Raw genomic sequence first — 18,788 nt, 5'->3', positions numbered from 1 at the left:
ATTTCTAAATTTTCATCTTTGTTAGACTTAAGGTCAGTCCTCAGTGAAGCTCTGCGGAAGTAAAATTTAGTGATATCCCCAAAGAGGACATTTCTGAGCACAGATGGGTAAGGAGAGTACTCAGTTTTAGGAATTTCATACTAAATAAAGAATGACTGGTGTATTTAGGAATCTACAGTCTTGGTAAACAAGCAGGTGGGATTACTGCCTGGAGTTTAAGAGGAATGTCTAGACCTCATTTCTGAGAAATACTTAGATGGGCTGGAATCCCATTAATTATTTCTTGATTTTAATTTTTTCTGTATTGATAAAACTAAACTTTTTTTTTTCCTCAGGCAGAGGGAATTAAAGGGGGATCAGAATATAACAAGGAATAAACACTTGTCTTTTTGTAATTCTTAGAGAATTGAAAGAATGAATATGTGAGTCTTTCTTAGTTTAAACAACTAGGGGCTTGTGCAAAATTTGGTGTACTGTCTTCCGTTTCTCACTGCAAAATACAAATTAAAAGATTTCTACTGCAGAAACTGATAACATTAGTACTCCTGGTAGAAAGATGGATGCATAGCATACTGAAATCTCTGTTCTGCACGTAAGGATAGAATCACTAAGGGATTGAAACACTGAAATGATAGACAGATCTGGGAAGCTATTGCCAGAACAGCTCAACATTTTGTCTGTTATTTGCATTGAACGTATTCATGAGGATGATATTAGTCATAAGGTTCTGAACACCTCAATAAATGGTAGTCATGTTAAATAAGACCCTTAAAATGAAAGGAAGTTATTAACCTTCATTTAGCTTCTAATACACTGTCATCTGAAAAAAAAGACTAATCATTTGTCAGTGAAGGTATTTCAGAAAAAAATAAACTCATTCTAGAATTGAAATAAAGATATGTCAATGAAGAACCCCTCTAGGAAATTTTAGACAATAAAATTTACAAGAAATAGGTGAAGTTGTGGAATAAATCTGGATGAAAAGGAGGTGATTAAAGGATAAAAACAACCATTCCCACAAAAGCTTATCAGTGTGTTCCTCACCAGCTGGCTCCCAATGCCTCTTGGAAATCACAGCATGAGCCTCAGCTCTTTGGCTCAGTGGGGACCACGGGGCTGTGTTCTCACATATGCCTTTTTAGCAACTAGGATCTTGTGCAGAGTAAACCCCAAACTTAAAAAGGAACAGAGACTGTTTTATGAAACTGCCCGCACTGTAGAATCCCTGTGGAAGCCTCCATCCTCTATTGCTTTGTACACCTCAGTAATCTCAGTGCTTTCCAGCAGACTGATCAGAGGTATAAAGCAGTCTTCCTAAGCCCTTGCCAATTCTAGATACATTTACTGCTAGGGATTCTTTCCCCTTTTAAATTCAAAATGGTAACTGGGGATGTCTTTTAACTACACAATTTTTAACCAGACAGTGCTCCATTCTGATATGCTATCCCATTCCCACTCTTTCTCCATGAAAACTGAGGCAAGTCTGTTTTTCTTATCAGTTTTTAGCATGGCTATTCCTGTATGGTGAATTTTAAATGACTTGTTTTCTTTCTTCAGTTACTTTAAAGAGGTAGACTTTTCACAGTGCAGCATTTTAACACCTATTGGGCTTTTGTAGATTTAGTTTGTATTGATGAACTATGTGTGCATTTAACAAAAATACCAGCCAAAAGGGTAGAAGAGTAGAGGCCAAAAAATAAAGTGTAGGCACAGAGCAGCCACAGTAATGGAAGAGAAGGAGGGGAGTGCAGAGTCAGGTATCAGATTAATCAGGGGCCAGGCTGTTTGCCAGATACCGCATTAGTGAGTATTGCTCAGAGACTCCCCTTTCACTGTTTTCTTGGCTGATTGAAGTGGTCATCCATCAAGTATCTGAATCCAACCCATGTTATGAAAGCACCTTCTATTTCTGCCATTCTTTAGGGTAAAAAAGAGTCTGTGGCTCTCCTACATCCATAAAAACAATACTGTACCTTCTTGCTGCAGTCAAAATTTGATGGGCCAGTAGTCAGTTTCATCACATGATGCAGAAAAAAATCAAGCCCTCAAAGGGAAAATAATATTGCAGTTTTCTATGCTGCCTGATAATTAAGACTAAAATATTTAGGCCTTGTTTTTAGAAGCAGTCTCACCTTCCAGGACATTGTCACCATTCAATGTTTTTAGAAAAATTTTGTTCCAAAAAATCTGGATTAGTATATTTTAATAAGACATTTTAGTATGCCACTCAGTAAATGTGATTTTGGTGAAGTTGGAGTAGGATAACTTCAGTTATATAAAGCATGAAAGAATCTAGATTCAGTGAAGAGTATGTGCACACACATGTAGACATAATTCATATTAATTTAACTGAGAATTGAAACTCTTTCTGAAATGCTTCCTGCTAAGTTCTGCAACTTCAATCTACTTTAGGACAATAAAGTAAAAATTTCTCAGAGATTTTGTCAAGGTGAGTGAAAAATCACCATGCACTGATAGGGGGGCATGGAAAAAGAGGTGATATTCAGCAGCAAATGCTCCCATCCCTCCTGGTCTTGCATAAAAGATGTTGCATAAGTCACTGTTTGTTGGAAGTACAAATAGCACAGTTCCTTGTTAACAGTTAGATTAACAAAGTGACTTTAAATAAACTCAGTAAGCATAGAAGAGCCAGAATATTCCAGTAGCAGATGGAGATTCAGTCTTTTTCACAATTCACTTCAGGCAGTTCCAGCCCAATTACCTTCCTTCTGGAAATCCTATCACTTTCTCACTCTAGTTCAAAACATTCATGATTAACCCTTCTTATTAAAACTATTTTTTTTTAGAAGATACAGTAGCACATGAATTTAGAGCCGCATTAGTACCTAATTACAGTACCTGCCTTGCTGTGATTTTGAAATTGTTTATCTGGTGTTTCCCAGCATGAATACTGTCTGTGATATTGTTTATGACTATTTTGTTTTATAGGTGAGAGACCGCCTTATTTTTTCTTGCTTCTGTGGGATTTCTTTGGTACATTTTTCAAAATAATTTTTATTTTGTATATTTATAGCAATTCATTAGTTTTCCTCCAATTGGAATGGGCTTTAGAAGAGAGAATATTTTTTTAGTTTTGGTATCAGCTCCAGGAGAATAAAGATGGTTTCTTTGAGATAAGTGAAAAACAGATAAGTTTGCATTGCCCTCTGAATGAAAATGTAGGGTTATTCCCTGACAACAAGAAGGTAGGAGGACTACAAAATTGGAAATAAATTAATTGTTAATCCAGTTAATCTTGACTGGTTTTATTCTCCCCCTGTTTGTTGTTTAGGTATGAACAGCCTAAATGTGATAATGGTGCCAGAGCTCACCCAACAAAAACAAAGGATTTGTACAAAGGACGCCAGCTTCAAGGTCAGTGAAACTGATAAATTTAAGTTTATGCATTCCCATACTTTGTTTATTCACAACAGTAAAGTAGAAAGCAATTCCTTACACTGTAAAAAAACAAGTTATCTTTTAGATACCACTATATTGATTTGCCACTGACTGAAGTCTTTGACTTTGGAACAGTTTAAGTCAGTATGGGTCTTGGGATCTTGTCAGAGAAGGTAAGGCTCATTTTAATCAGTAGCTTAAAGGCAGTCACATTTACTTACTGGAATTATTCTTTGCTGCTGTCATATCAGGGAAATCAGTAATATATCCAGAATAACTTAACCGATGCTTCATAAACCTTGTTCTTGCAAAATCCATGGCAAATTAGCCTCCATCTTCAAATCAGTCTAAATAATGTATCCATTTTACTTTTCTCCAAGTATCTTTGTCAGTTTACCTCACAATATTTTCTTTTCATTATTCTCTGTTGCAGGAAAAATGGTGTTTAATAGAGTTCTCAATTTTTTCATACTTTTTACAGTCATGTGAAAGATCTAATCTAAGGATAGGTGAGCTGCACAGAAGGCAGTAGGCTTCCTAAATTTTTGAAATGGCCTTTTAGTATGCTTGAATAACTTGAGGTATAGCAGGTTTAGTGATACTGCACATTATGAATTATAAGTCACTGTCAGACATTGTAAAGAGCCAGAAGAAAGAAGTGAATAATATGGGCAGATGTTTCATGTCATGAAAAATATTCTAATTTGGTCACCAAAGAAATATTCAGACAATAATTCTCAACTAATTCCCATCACTGTTGAAATACATATTGAATGAATATACATTAATTCTGTCATGAAATACATTCAATTACAAGGTCTAATTTATAAAATACTAGATATAGCTCTATGCTGTGTTCTACATAGAAGTTAATGAAAAGATCTGGTTGAAGATGCCCTGCTCACTGTAGGGGGGCTGGACAAGATGACCTTCAGAGGTCCCTTTCAACACAAATTATTCTGTGCTATTTTACAACTCCATGGAAACCAGAGGAAAGTTAGCCATCTTTAACAAATTATTTCACGCAATACTTGCAAAGTTACAGACTTGGATGGTTACTTGATTTTATGTTTGTTTGTTTTATTTCTGAGTGAAAACAACTTGACTCAGAAGATACTGTAGCAGAGCAGAAGCTAAAGAAACAAGTTTAGCAGTTGAAGATATTACTTACTGGTCATTCCTCCTTTTGCTAAATATTTTGCAAAGCATTTTCTAGATAGAATCTTAGAGGGAGAATGGACAGGTGAAGGTTTTAAATATATATTTTTAAAACCATTGTAATATATTTTGATATATTTTATTATATTTAATATATTTTTATATTTTAATATATATCTAGATATATTTAACGTATCTACTTTTTATCTAAACTGCTAGTGCTTTCATACAATACAGTAATAAAGATTTATCCAAAATCAAGATACTTTTTCAGTGAAATAGTTAACAAGAATTTTCAGTGCTGTAAGCTCCGACTTGATAAATTAATTTTCATTAAGTTAGGCAATGGTATATTGATTTTTTAAAAATATATTATGGTATTTTTCATTAGGTGTGTTTTAATTCAAAAAAGCCACTACAGCAGTGCAAGCCTTCATTATCATAATTGATATGTATGACCTGTATTTGCACTCTCTCATGTTATGTTGCTTAATCTTTGACTTCCAAATGCCTTGTGTTATTTTAAAATAATGCAAATATCAAAATTTCTTAAATACTTACTGGTTAGCTAAAATAATCTCCTTCTGTTCTGCAGCAGCATGGAATAAGTACATGGCTGTAGAAGTAGTTGGGGGGAAGAGGCTACTTCCCAGTTGCAGTTGTATTAAGATGTTTCTTTTTTTCTTTCTCTGTAAGGCTAAATGCACAGGTCTTCAGATGGCAAATTTATTTCTTATTCTGAAAACACTACATCAAGTGAATTTAATTTACTTTAGAAAATTTTTTGGAAAGAAAAGGAGGTTGAAAGATGATCTTGTACAACTATTTCTAGTTGTTAACAAGTGACACTAAGTTGTGCAAATAGCTAATATGAATCAACCTTTTAACAGTAATGAATCACTATTACTCAGTTTTTCTATTGTAAGTAGCCTTGCAAAGGCATGTTTGCATCTGTGTTGTCTAAATTTAAATGTAGCATATAATTGCTAAGTGGTGCCAGGACTGTATAAAGAAAAAAGTAGGTTAATTGGATTCTTACTTTTAAGAAATAATGCATTTCTGAAAGGATGGGTTTGCTCGATTTGCTGATTATAGCCACAAAAATGCAGTAGCCCTGGGTGAAACCACCATGACTGCCTGCCGTGTAAAACCAGGAAGATTTAAAAATTAATTTAAATTACTTTACTGCTATGAATGATATTAAATAGGATAAACCCTACTGGTAGATCCTCAAGTGGATTAAATTGGCATGGTTCTGCAGATGCACTGATTTATACCACCTGAAAATTTGAACCCATTATACATTAAGCCAAGTATTTTTAGCAATAATTTGCAAATAAATCAAGAAGCAGTTTTTGGCAAGCACTCATATATTGTTAAGGCAAAATTGTGGAAGGTAAGTGTCCCTTGGAGTCTACAGCAAAATTCCCACTAATTTAAACCTAGCTAAGACTATGTATTCACATCCTAAAGTAACCTAATATAAAACATCTGAAACTGAAGGCTAGTGTAATGTTTGTAGGGACGATCCAAGCCACCTGTATCTCTTAGTTTGGGCTGGAAGTTATATCATAATAATAACAACAATTCTTCCCATTAGATTTTGAGTCATTTTTTAAAGCCAAAGCATTTTTCTGAGGTTACTTGCGGTTATGATCCTTCTCAGAAACTGGTTATTCTGAGATAATGAAATTGAACTCAAAAAGGAGTATAGAGAGTGTCACATACTATGGGAACAAAAGGGTTTTTATTTTCTCACAGTCAGAGTTTTCACACATTTGCATTTTGACCTTTTGTTCTCGTCTGTATTGTACAGTAAAATGGAAGCTCTGTGATGAACTAACATATTCTGTAAAGTCCTGAACAGTTCTTTCCATACTATGGATTACTGGTGTGTTACAGAGGAATTCTGTTTTCTACATAAGCTGATCAAGAGCATTTTAAAGGCTTTAACATGAAGGCTAGTTAAGCTAAACATGGAGTATGATGACATGAGGTGTAGGTGCCCCTGTATTTTCTTAAAATCATGAGTCAAATTCAGCCAACCTTAAGAATTATCAGTTCCTGAAACTGTAGTTTTTCAGGCTGAGTCTATGGGTGAAGGTGTTTCAGGCATTGTATGTATTCCATACTTTTTTCTAATTAGTAAAACATTTTAAAGCACATATTTGCAGTAGGTGTATATATATGTATAAATTATATCAATTTACTACTGTAATAATAAATTAAATATATTGTAAAACATGTGCAAACATAGAAATTGAAAAAGGATAAAATAAAGCTGAAATGACCATAATTTAATTTTTAAATTATCATCTTTTAGTAGCATAAACAATATTTTATTTCTGTCCTCCAGTTGATTATCATGTACCTCCCCCAGGGTACATGCACCCTGCCTTGGATACAATGGATAAGCATCCTGTTCATAAAGCTAGCCTTGCCTCTGCTTTAAGCAACCTGAAAGAGAAGGACCTTGGCATGTAGGAGAGCAAGTCACGATAGCATGCTGAGACAGTGCCAGACTACTCAGATAATTTGTCTCCTGGGCAAGTCTTTTTCTAATTTAAAAAATATGCATTGAAAGCAAGAAGTCTCGGTTTCAGGCTCTGCTGCGTGTGAGGGCTGGATAAACTTTGGATAGTACTTTATATAATTTAAGATTTTTGTATTCCTACCTGACTTGGGAATTTATCAGTTTTTTTCCTGGAATATGATTACTCAGACCTGAAATTCAAAAAGTAAATAGAAAAATTTTTAAAGTATTCTGGGAAATGTAATTTTGCTCACATAATATTGTTAATTAGAAGTACCCTTATCTTTTATTCAGAAAAACCTAACAATACCAAACAAATGAGTAAATGGCACACAAGTTTCACTGAGGGACACAATGTCAAGCTGGATTTTCAGACTTTACTGGGTTGCTATGGTTTTGTCAATTTAAGTCAGACCACTAATTTTGTTTACATTTTATTTTGGTTTGTTTAAGTTTCTCCTTTAGCACTGTATGGGGTTTTTTGAAGTTCCTACAGTTGTGATACTTCCTTTCATACAGAAGAGTAATTTGAGAGGGGAAAGTATAGTTTGGAAATGACAGCCTCTCTAAGAGTAATACAGTCTACTGACTTGGGTCAACGTAAAGATGTAGTAAATCAATCTACTAAAAGTCTTGAAAGTATCCCTTTTTTATTTTTCCTAAATAGCAGAGTTCTTCACTGTTGAATATCTCTTGAGATGCTGATCTCAGTTTACCTTGCTGGAATTCAGTGGAACAATTCTATTGCATTCACATTACTGTAAGTTTTTACTGGTGACAAAAGATCAACATTTCACTCCTATTTCTGTCCTTACTGGCAGTCCTTCAGTTGATTATCATCACAATTCTTGATTCTAGACCATTTGTCATAAAAAGGTGAATATTTCAGGGTTTTGATAGCACCAAGTTAAGAAGCATCTGAAAGGTTACTGTTTATATTGCCCAGGGTTTGTTCAGTGGCACAGGAAGGATCCAAAATTAGTTTTGCACGGCCTCTGTGAGACAGATTTTGAATTCTCTGTGCCCCCTTTCCCCCACAACCCAAATCTGAAACTTGGTGCTTTCCATCCAGGCTCTAAGCTCTGTGAATCACTGTGGTGGTACTCTGATCATCTACAGTTTAAGTCAAACTTAGAACTTTATTAACTCAATTGAAATGTCTTGACAAAAGTCCCTTGTATAGTTAATCAACTTACTTAATAATAAACCAAAAAAATCCATTAAAGGTCTTCCTTAAATATGCGCTACAGGTTGTTTTCTAATTTCATAGCCTACTACAGACTAGGCTCTTGTTTTGAGCTATGTGTGTTCTTAAGCTTAGTTTAACCTTGGCATTCAAACAGTTAATATTTTCTCCCACAAATCATGCATGAGAGCAGTTTAACTCATCTGTTTATTTAATTTTTATGTTACTTAAGAGAAACAAAAATATTATAACTGCCCAATTTTCTTCCTATTGTAATGGCTTTATTTACTGTGTTTCTGATGGGATAATCCCACACTGACCCTGAACAGTTTATGTTTTGTGGAGCAAAACTCATGATTTAAGGTATGGGGGAATTATGTGTGGATAAGTACAGTTTACTTTTGGTTGTTGGCAGTGTATCTTTTTCCAAAGTTAAAGGGAAATAGTCGGAAGCACTCAAACCACGATGATGCAACTCCCACAGCCAAAAAGCCATCATATGAAGTGTCTCACTTCAAAGGCATCTTGAAAGAAAAGGAAAGTGATAGAGGCTTAACTGCTTTTCCTTTTGAGGTTCATTGTATCATGCTGTGGTTCCACTTTTGACCATGACTGCATCAGATTTCATAGGTGCCAGAGTATTTCTCAGCTGAAATACTGAGGTACCACCACTGCCCTACCTCATGTAGCTTAGTCTGTTTCTGCATAGTCCTTTGTTTCTTCAGTGTAGTCTGGTACCAGCACCAAGTAGAAACTAATCTTACCTTATTTCTTAAACATTCGAATGACTAAAGCTATCTTTTTTTTTTTAAGGCATCAGATAAGGCATAATGCAAATTTTATACACATGCCTGCCTTCCCATGAGCTTCAAATTGTTAGGTCAACTGGCATGTAACTGTCTCCGCTGAGCTGTGATTTAAAAATACTATATTTTTATGATGTAGCCAGCTTTCTGGGTGCATGAGCTAATACTCAAAATACTCCTTTCTGCTATCAAATCTCAAAGCTCTGAGAAGTCAACCAAACTTTTGAAGTTGCTGGCAGTTTTGAATGAGCCTGTAACCATTGCTCTGAGATCTGTGCTGCTCTGTTTGCCAAGAGGTACTTGGCAAAAAGGCTGTGTATGGAGCAGAACTGCCTAACAAAATTACTATGACCAGGAAATGTTGGTTCAAATCTGGTGTGAACTTTATGACAGTGATGGCAGAGATGAACAGCTGCATGGCAAATTGATGAAAGGAGGACATAGGGTTCAACAGCGAGGTACAGCTCCCAGAGCTGTAGGTTAGTGATGGAAGTAGAGTGAAGCCCCCACAATCCAAAAGGAAACAGCTAGTGACATTGTATGCAATTAGACACCCCCACGTGTGGGCCCAGACGGAGTGCAGCTGAGAGTAATGAGAGAGCCAAAAGAGCCAGAAGAGCTTCCCAAGTCACATTCAGTCATTTACCAGCAGTCCGGGTTAACTGGAGAAGTCCCAGAATTACCAGAAGGTAATTAGCAAATGTAATTTGCTAATGTAATCTGGGAAACTAAAGGCCTGTCAGCTTGACCTTGGTACTGGGAAAGTCATGGAGCAGATCATCATGAGTGCCATCACACAGCACATGCAGGACAACCAAGGGATCAGGCCCAGCCAGTGGGGGTTTACGAAAGGCAGGTCCTGCATGAGCAACCTAATCTCCTTCTATGGCAAAGGTGACTTGCTTAGAAGATGAGGGAAAAGCTGCAGTTGTTTAATATCTAGACTTCAGTAAAGGCTTTTATACCATCTTCCACAGCAGTCTCCTGGAGAAATTGAGGCTTTTTTTTTTTTGATTGAACAGATGCACTTTTCACTGGGTTAAGCACTGGCTGGATGGCTGGGCCAGGAAAGTGGTAGAGGATGGAACTAAATCTGCTTGATGGCCTGTCACTAGTGGTATTCCCAAGGACTCAGTATTGGGGTTGGTCTTGTTTTATATCTTTTATCAGTGGTTTGGATAAGGGGATTTGTTGCATCCTCAGTAAGTTTGCAGATAACACCAAATTAGATGGAAGTGTTTTTCTGCTGGAGGATAGGAAGATAGATAGGAGGGCTCTGCAGAGAGATCTTGACAGGCTGGAGCAGTGGGCTAACTGCACAAAGTTCAATAAAGCAAAGTGCTGGGGACTGCACTTGCATTGCAGCAACCCCATGCATTGATATAGGCTTGGGGGAAAGTGGCTTGAGAACTGCTTAGCAGAAAGAGTTTCGGGGTTACTGGTTTACAGCTGGCCAGCTGCGTGACCAGGTGGCCAAGAAGGCCAATGACAGCTTGGTTTATCAAGAATAGCCTGTCCAGCAGGACTAGAGAATTGATTTTCTCCTTGTGCTCAGCACTGGTGACACAGTGAACTGAGCACATAAGTGCTCTGTTCAGTTTTGGGCCCCTCACTACTAGGAAGGCAGTCAGGTTTTGGAGGGTGTTCAGAGAAGGGCAGTGAAGCTGGGGAAGGGTCTGGAGCACAAGTCTCATTAGGACGCAGCTGAGGGAGCAGGGAGTGTTTGGCCTGGAGAAAAGGAGGCTTGGGGGGGACCTCACTAATCTCTAAAACTACCTGAAAGGAGGCTGTATCCAGATGTGGGCCAGTCTCTCTTGTCATGTCTCAAGTGAAAGGATGAGAGGAAATGGCCTTAAGTTGTGCCTGGGGTTAGATAATAGAAAAAAAAAACTCGCACTGAAGCAGCTGTATTGGAATAAGTTGTCCAGGAATGTGTTGAAGTCACTGTCTCTTGAAGTGTTCAAGGAGTCTCTGGATATGGCACTTGGGGTTTTGATGTATGGGTGATTTAGGTTGTGTTAGGTTGATGGTAGGACTAGATGATTTTAAAGGTCTATTCCAACCTTGATGATTCTGTGATTCTGTTCAGAGGAATGCTGGAGGGCCTGGAACACTCCTTGTCAGTCCCCTAGTGCTGGGGTAGGAAGGGGAATGGCTGCTTCCCTTCCCAAAGTACTTGCTGTCTTCTAGTGTGTGCAGTTTTGCCTGTGGAGGGGGGAGGCAGTAATCCTCACCACTACATAGCTCTGTGGGTCAAGCAAGTGCTGAGGCCACTGCTATGGCTTCAGAGCAGCTGATCCTCCAAAGAAGACTCGGTGTCTTAAACCTACAATAGTATCCTTGGGGTTTTGAATTTAGTAACTTCAGTATTATTATCCCATTGTCTGGCTACATGAGCACATTTTGGTCTCCCAGTGGGAAGTTTTGCTCCAGAGGGAGGACGTCTTGCTAGTTATTTTTTCAAGGCTCTGCAGATTGCATTTATTTCCTGCACACACTCTCCTGTTCATCTCATCCTGGTTTAATTAATAATGATTTGGCCACAGTTCTTCATACTGCTTTAATTTTGCCTCAATTTGTAATAATTTCTTAACAAAAGGAATCTTCACACAAACCTACAATAGCAATATTAATATCTGAAAAAAATAATCTCAAGCACATAACCCAAGAGCTGCTTAATGTGCAAATTTGTCCATAAAAATTACAGTGAAGGCATTTGTGTTACTAGTAAAATGCCAGTGAAAGACACAGCTGTTTCACAGCTAACAAAAGAGAAAAGCTTGCTAATTAAAGGTGATGCTACTGGCTCAGCAGTAGCATTTCATTCATTGGTCTAGTTCATATTAACCTATATTTTTTTGTTTATTTTAAAGGGCTATAATAGGATTAATAAACACTGACTTCATTTGCTTCACAGCATTTGGCTATGCCAAAGAATAGAAATTCTGTTTCTCACCTCACTTGTTGCTGTCCTCCTTTTCCAGACAAACCCATGTTTAAGGACAGCAGTCTTGCCTGCTGTGCTGTTCTGTGCCATTGGGTCCTGCTGTCAGTGTGAGCTGTGGAACATACCCAGAAGGGAGAATGTTCTTCTGTATCTGGCTGATTTCCCAGGAGGTTGTCTCACACCAGCTGTACAGTTAAATCCATAATATTATATTTACTCTAATTCTGTATTTTTTTTTCCTAATAGTAAAGAGACAAAGGAGGAAATGAGTTTATGTGAAATGTTTCAATGTAGAGATTAACTTAATCAAGAAATCCAAAAGAATGTGCAAAACAGTACATTTAAAACATCTTTGTTTCTTTTAACAAGATCTATGCAGAAAATATGTCTGAGTATTAAGAAAATCAAGATACTTGCCCTCTTTTAAAGACAGTCTAAAGTTTACAGTGAAAATACCACAGACCCTTTTAAAACTGCTCCAAATACATGAATGTAGATACTGAGGTAGTGTCTGTGCCCACTATAAAATCCTACAATAAGCAGAATGAAACTTTGATCACGCTTGAACCTAAAAGGAATTAAAGAATTTGCCTCATTCAACAAACTTTGATGCTGTATTATTAAAACTACAAGCTTCAAGAAATGCTTTTAAAAAAATCTTGAAATAATCTCTGGTATAGTGAAGGCATAGGAGAATTATTTCATAATAAGATGGGGCAGCTGGATTATAGCTCTTGAGTAAGCAGTAGAAAGAAAACAACGCAAGAGGGGGAGATTGATATAGAATAACTTCAGTGTTTTCTGCCAGAATGCCTGCAATCATTATCATGTTGCAATCTAAAGGCTGTCAAGAAAAACTTATATTAACTGAATGGAAAAGGTGAAAACCTTTTAGTGTGCCAAGGCTGCAATCGTAATGAAAAATGACACCTGAATTTTATCATGACAGTAAGTGGGAGTCACATAATAAGACACTATTTCCTCAAAGGCACATGGCGTGGGGCTTCTCCTCTATAATCTGATAGAGTAAATAGAATAAAAATATGCTGTGGATTTGTAATGCTGTTCCCTTCAAAATGGATATCTTGTTTCGTTGTGTTTTCATGCTTGGATACAAGTTCTCCTTGATAATGTGGCAGAAACTGCTCTCATGTTTAATCTCTGGACAGGGAAAAATAAATATTTTCATTTCAGATTGAATGTATATCTGCAGCTCTATTTTTGAGAGGGAATAGCAATGGTTAGGTATTTATTCTTTGCGTTTATTCACTTGGAGAAGTGTTCCAGTTTTCAAATAAAATGAGCACTTCAGTAAATGTAAATTCACTGGGATTTTCAATTCCCAGCAATTTTGAAAATATCCAGTACTTACAATAAATCACCCTAGAAATTTTGTGGTTTTCATCAAACAGTGACTTTCTGAAATGCAGACATGTGAGGCTAGGGCTTGTGAAAAGTGAAACCAGTGCAAGATTTTGCATTTCCTAACATTTTGAATAACTTAATATGTAATACAATAATATCAGTCATTACTCAGCTGAATAGTGACTGAAAGTGTCAGGCAATAAGCCTAATTTACTTGTCAAGGAAAATGAACAAGATGTAGTCAAAATTGTTGACATTGATCTTGTATCAGTAAGTATATTTTTCTGAAGAAAATATTTTTGTGTTAGCCTGCAAAAGGCCTTTTGTGTACCTCCCTGCAAATGGGAAAAAAATTTCCACCTCAAGGCTCTCAGTTGTGGAGGCCTAGAGGTTGTATTCAAACAAGGAATAACATCACGTATTTAAAACCACTGATGTCTCATATGCACTACCATGCAGTATATTTAGCCTGGGCAAAAAAGAATTACTTCGTTAACTTCTTTTGAGAAAAAAGGCTGTCTCTGATAATCAGAGAGTCCATTCAATGCTCACGTTTTCTAAATATCAGCATAGCTTATCTGAGACCAGTGGAAACTGATCACCAGTACAAGAGGCAGAGTCAATGTTGCACATCTCACAGAGGCTGACTTTATTTTACAAAGTAAAGCATCATTATTAAGCATAGATTCTGACTGAGGTTTAAAGGTAATGCCAGGTTTTGTCCTCCTAATCATATGGGATCAAAGACATGCTATGTCTCGGTTAGGAAGTGCTGCAACATTGGTGCACCCACAGATAGAGGATGTCATACCTGCTGTTGTTAATATGGAGAACCTGCAACCACAGCTGGGAAAGACTCTGTGCTTATTACTGTTAAATGTTTGCATCACAGCAGTTTATGGCTGTACAGACTGGGATCCCAGTGTTCTGTGCACTGTGCAAATACAGAATAACGAGATGATTCCTGGAAAATTCGCAGTCTGGCTGATTGCAAAACTGCTTGGACAATGGGTGGACAGATGCCATCAAGTGGAGAGGCAGTGAAAGTTCCTGCCAATTCCTCAAAGTGCTTCAGTCTGCCAGCATGTGTCACCTTCATTTCACACTGGCTGAGCCTAAGCCAGCTGGCTCTCCTCCAGGTCCTTCTTTGCATCAGGTATTTAGACTGCAACAACACATTTTTCTGGGCTCAGTGAAGAGATGTAGCATAAATACTCTCGTTCACAGAGATGACAGTGTGTATGAGACTATCTCTGTTTCTCAAATAGATGGTGTTATTCCTTAGTTAAGTACAGCTTATAGGCCTCCACAACTGAAAGCCCTCAAGAAAGAAATTAAATGACCCCATACAAACATCTGGGAATTCTTTCAAAGGATTCAGAATGCTTCACAAGTTTCAGAAATTTGCTTCTCTCTAGCTCAGCAGGAGTGCTACTGTTCATAGATTCCTGATGTTAGCATATGGCAAAAATCCATGAATAATTTTGGAAAATAAATGAGTGACAAAATTTGCCCTTTACATTGGTGAAGTTCTTGAATTTGCTTGCTATCTAGAAATGTTTTCTGGTAAAGCCTTTTTCTCTGTAAGTCATTCACAAGCAACTCATTGTAAATATTCCTGAAGTACAATTCATGACCTGCTGAACCCTGATCCTGCAAACACTCGCATTCTTCTTGTGATTAGTTCAATTAAAATCAAAGAAACTTCTACATGTGGTTGTAAAGTTAAGCGCAGGCTTAAGTGTCTGTAGAGGGAAGGTTTAGGTTGTTCCATAACCCTTGATATTCTATGTGCTCTGTGGTTCTCTGATTCTTAAATGAGATACAGTCAGAACCAGTGCAAAGTCAGGGGTTTTCAGTCCCAGGGTATTACTCCTGTTCCCTAACCGGAGAGTTACAGAATGCGTCCTTACGAGTCTGAGGTTTGGGTTCCTTGAGTACATAATCCAGATTTGCTGGTAACGATCCAATTTGAAATTAGCTTTGGAACACAGTTCAATGCAAAGCAAAGGTCACTGAATCAAATTAATTTAAGAAGTAGAGTGAATATTCATCAGCTTTTTTTATGGCTTCATAATCACTACAGACCCTTCTGTGCTGTGAACTTTTTAATAGGGAAAAGTACTGATAAGCAAATTCCTAGGCTTTGTAGCCAGCCACAGTTACAATGGAAAATGTCTACTAGAGCTGAGCAGCAGATTTGTTTGCAGAAAATAAACCCAGAGTTTGAAAAATTCACCTGGCTCACCAAAGAAAAAAGCAGAATCTAGGAATAGCTGTTGACTAGCATATTCAGCTGCAGAGTTAGCTAGTAGTAGTAGTTTTTAGTAGTAGTTAGCTATAGTATTTTGTCTTCTATACATCTGGTGGTGAAAATAATAGACTGCTGTGGATAAATATGGATTTACCTCATAAATTGCATTTGGCTCTATAATCTCATTTGCTATTATTGCTGTGTCTCTCTCATTTTCATCAAGCAGGAAGGCCTCATAAATAACTCCATTAGCTGTGTACCTATGTGTGCATCTAAATATAATCCATCAGTGACTAAACAGTGTTACTCTTTCATGTATGCTGTAAATATCCATATCGTAATTTCAGGTCAAAGAAGTAATGGTTAAATGATCACAAAACAATACCTCTAAACCACTAAAAAGAAAAGATTACTGTTTTTTCATTAGGATATTTAGCACATATTTCTACCCTTGGAAATTTTTCAGTATATTTGGTACTTGTCCTTTAGGTTTTGAATGCAGAAAGTTAATTTGGAGATATTCAGAGAAAGGTTTTACTAGTTACAATAATTGTCTCTCTCTGGGATATTTATGGCTGAATTCACACTATCAAAGAAAGAGCTGGAAGGATGTAAGAATACTCCTAATAAATATGTGCCTGCATTTTTTTGCCTAGAGCTGGTTCTCTGACACACTCCTCCAAAGAAGAGTTACTTTATGCTGTGTCAGTGAGCTCAACAGCCTCAGGCAATGTTGGGTTCATTGCATGTATGATGCGACTTCTTGAGCATATCCACACTCTCCACTTATTGATGATTTCTATGTGTCTTACAGCTGCTGAGTGGTAGGTTACCATGTACAGCACCAGAAATGGTCACATTTTTCAGCACTTCGCTCTGCAAATATTTCAGATTTCTCATGCAAACCTATTTAAAAATTGGAGTGTACTTAAGCATGAGAGAAAATTTTATTTTATAGTCCTTAAAACTGTCTCAGCATCTTTTATCTTAGAAAAGCTGGAAGATTGCTTCTGACAAAATGTTACTGGTGCATTGTATGCTGTATATATATATCAAAGGACTACTTTCTTTATGCAGTACAAGATTTTTTTACAGCTGGCAAGTCAAGACAGTTAATTAGGATCTCTTGGTAAATATCTCCCATCCTCCTCAGTAGTTCAGCTGGATCCAAGTTTTCTTATCAGCTTTGTGCAAAGCATAGTTGAGCATAATTAGGACACCAGCTGGACTGTAGAGGTTGGGGTCATCTAAGCTTCGTAAACAGTACCTACGTAGAGTTCATGCTCTAGGTGTCATTGACACTACCATATCAGTTTGAACCAAAGTAATGGATAAAAATAATTAATATTAGATATACAATCCTAATGTCAGATTTTGAAAGGAATTACTCTTCTCTGACTGAACTCAGTCTGGTTCCTACTGAGTCAAAGGAAGCTGGTCTCTTTTATGTAAAAATACTTTGTCCTCTGAATTCCTTAAGTTTTACTAATTTTTCCATTAAACTTTCCTATTGCAGTCTGGGCTAATTTTTTTTTTTTTCCCAAGCACTGAAATGCCAATCTGTTATGAGCTATTTGAAATCATGTCTTCTATTTCAATTGACCACTTGTTTGGACACAATGCTAATTTCATCCTTTGTTTGCTGTTGTTTCTTTTTCCCTTGTTTCTCCTTGATGAAAAAGATGAAGGCAAACAGAGCCATAACATCTGTGTCTCACATGTTTACAAATCCATTTCATTAGCTCTATGAGATGTCCAGGATTTATGTGTAGCATTTTGTTCACTAGGTATAATTGTCAATAGGAAAAGTTTAATCCAATAGGGATTACAACAAAAAAAAAATCACTTACTTGAACTTCCTATAAAAATTATTTTCTTTAAACAGGTATTTTGACCCCAGTATTAACAGGGTACACAGTTCTCTTGGAGCCAAGCTCATGGTTCCAGGCATGCATCACACAGTGTTATTGCAAACTTGGCAACTAAATTGAGGAAAGAGATTAATGTGCAGTGCAGTGGCTGGACATGTAAGGTCCAGGAATCAGGCTTTAATTTAGAGTTCCCTGTATGACTTGGTGAAAAAGAAGGCACACTGCTATGGTGCTGGCATTTCTGATGTTTAGAAAAACAGGGCTTGCTCTTCATATGAGTTGTTTTTACTTTTGAAGTTCATTAATTTCCCTGACATAGTCAGGTGGCTTGGTTAAACTAGGGTTATTTGGGAAAGCAGGATTCTTCTGGGAGAGTGAAAACTGGATGGTTTATTCTACAGTGAAACCTTGTTTTGTTAAATTCCTTAGCTGCTTGAGATTTAAGCTTGGAGGCTTAGCTAAGCGTTTGGGTGAATGCTTTGTTGTTGCTAGCTCTCCTTAATATCTGGCTGTGAGGCATCTTGCAGACAGGCTTCACTTGATAGTCACTTCGTGTGGAAGGCAGCAAGGGAAGGAGGAATGTGAACAGATATAAACTGCTCTGATTCTTTACAATCCACCCAAAGAAAGTTGCACTGGGAAGCAGGTCAGAAAACTCTCTTTTAATATGAAAGGAGAGACATGTATTTCTCATCGTGAAACTGTTACCTGAATGAATCTATTAAAACTGAACTCTTCATTTGAAATCAAATGTGGTTGTCTGCAGGGGGAGGAAAAAAAACCCAAACAGATTAGACCCACTGTATCTTACTCTAATTGTAATTACATAGGTGATATACAAACGGTGAGCTCATTGTGGGGTACAGTAAATGTCTTGATGCTGAAGTTTTTTCTTTTTTCTAAAATGAATTTCATTAAGATGTTCAACTGGGCAGAAAGAGAAGGGTACCTTCTATGTCTTGTATCTTAGATAGAACTCATAGGTTGGCTAATGTTAGGACTGTTTCCAGTCCTGACATTAAGAAAATAAATTTTAAAAATACATTTCTTTACAAATGAATTTTACAATTTTTTATTAAAGTAAGGATTCATACCATGTGCACAAGCTCAAGTCAAGCTCCCTCCCACAGATTTATTTTCTCTCTCAGATATTTAGCTTCAGAAGTTTTCTCAGTAACATTTGTAATTTGGAGACAGGTAGGAATTAATTAGTTTTCTTGTAGCCAATCCAAAATTTGTACTTCAGCAGCAAAAGACTAATTCCCCAAG

At 37.0% G+C, this 18,788-nt stretch overlaps 1 protein-coding gene across 1 annotated transcript in view; it reads left to right on the top strand.

The window, feature by feature from the left end:
- SMOC2 (SPARC related modular calcium binding 2) overlaps nt 1-18,788 on the top strand; it is a 136,136-nt gene that overhangs the window by 99,073 nt on the left and 18,275 nt on the right. The window contains exon 9 of the mRNA XM_062489153.1: nt 3,293-3,375. Coding sequence (XP_062345137.1) covers nt 3,293-3,375 — 83 coding nt within the window. The remainder of the gene's footprint in view (nt 1-3,292; nt 3,376-18,788) is intronic.

The sequence above is a fragment of the Cinclus cinclus genome, chromosome 3, assembly GCF_963662255.1.
Source record: "Cinclus cinclus chromosome 3, bCinCin1.1, whole genome shotgun sequence".
NCBI lineage: Eukaryota > Metazoa > Chordata > Aves > Passeriformes > Cinclidae > Cinclus > Cinclus cinclus.
The sequence above is the reverse complement of the archived record's forward strand: the minus strand, read 5'-3'. Positions and strand labels throughout refer to the sequence as shown.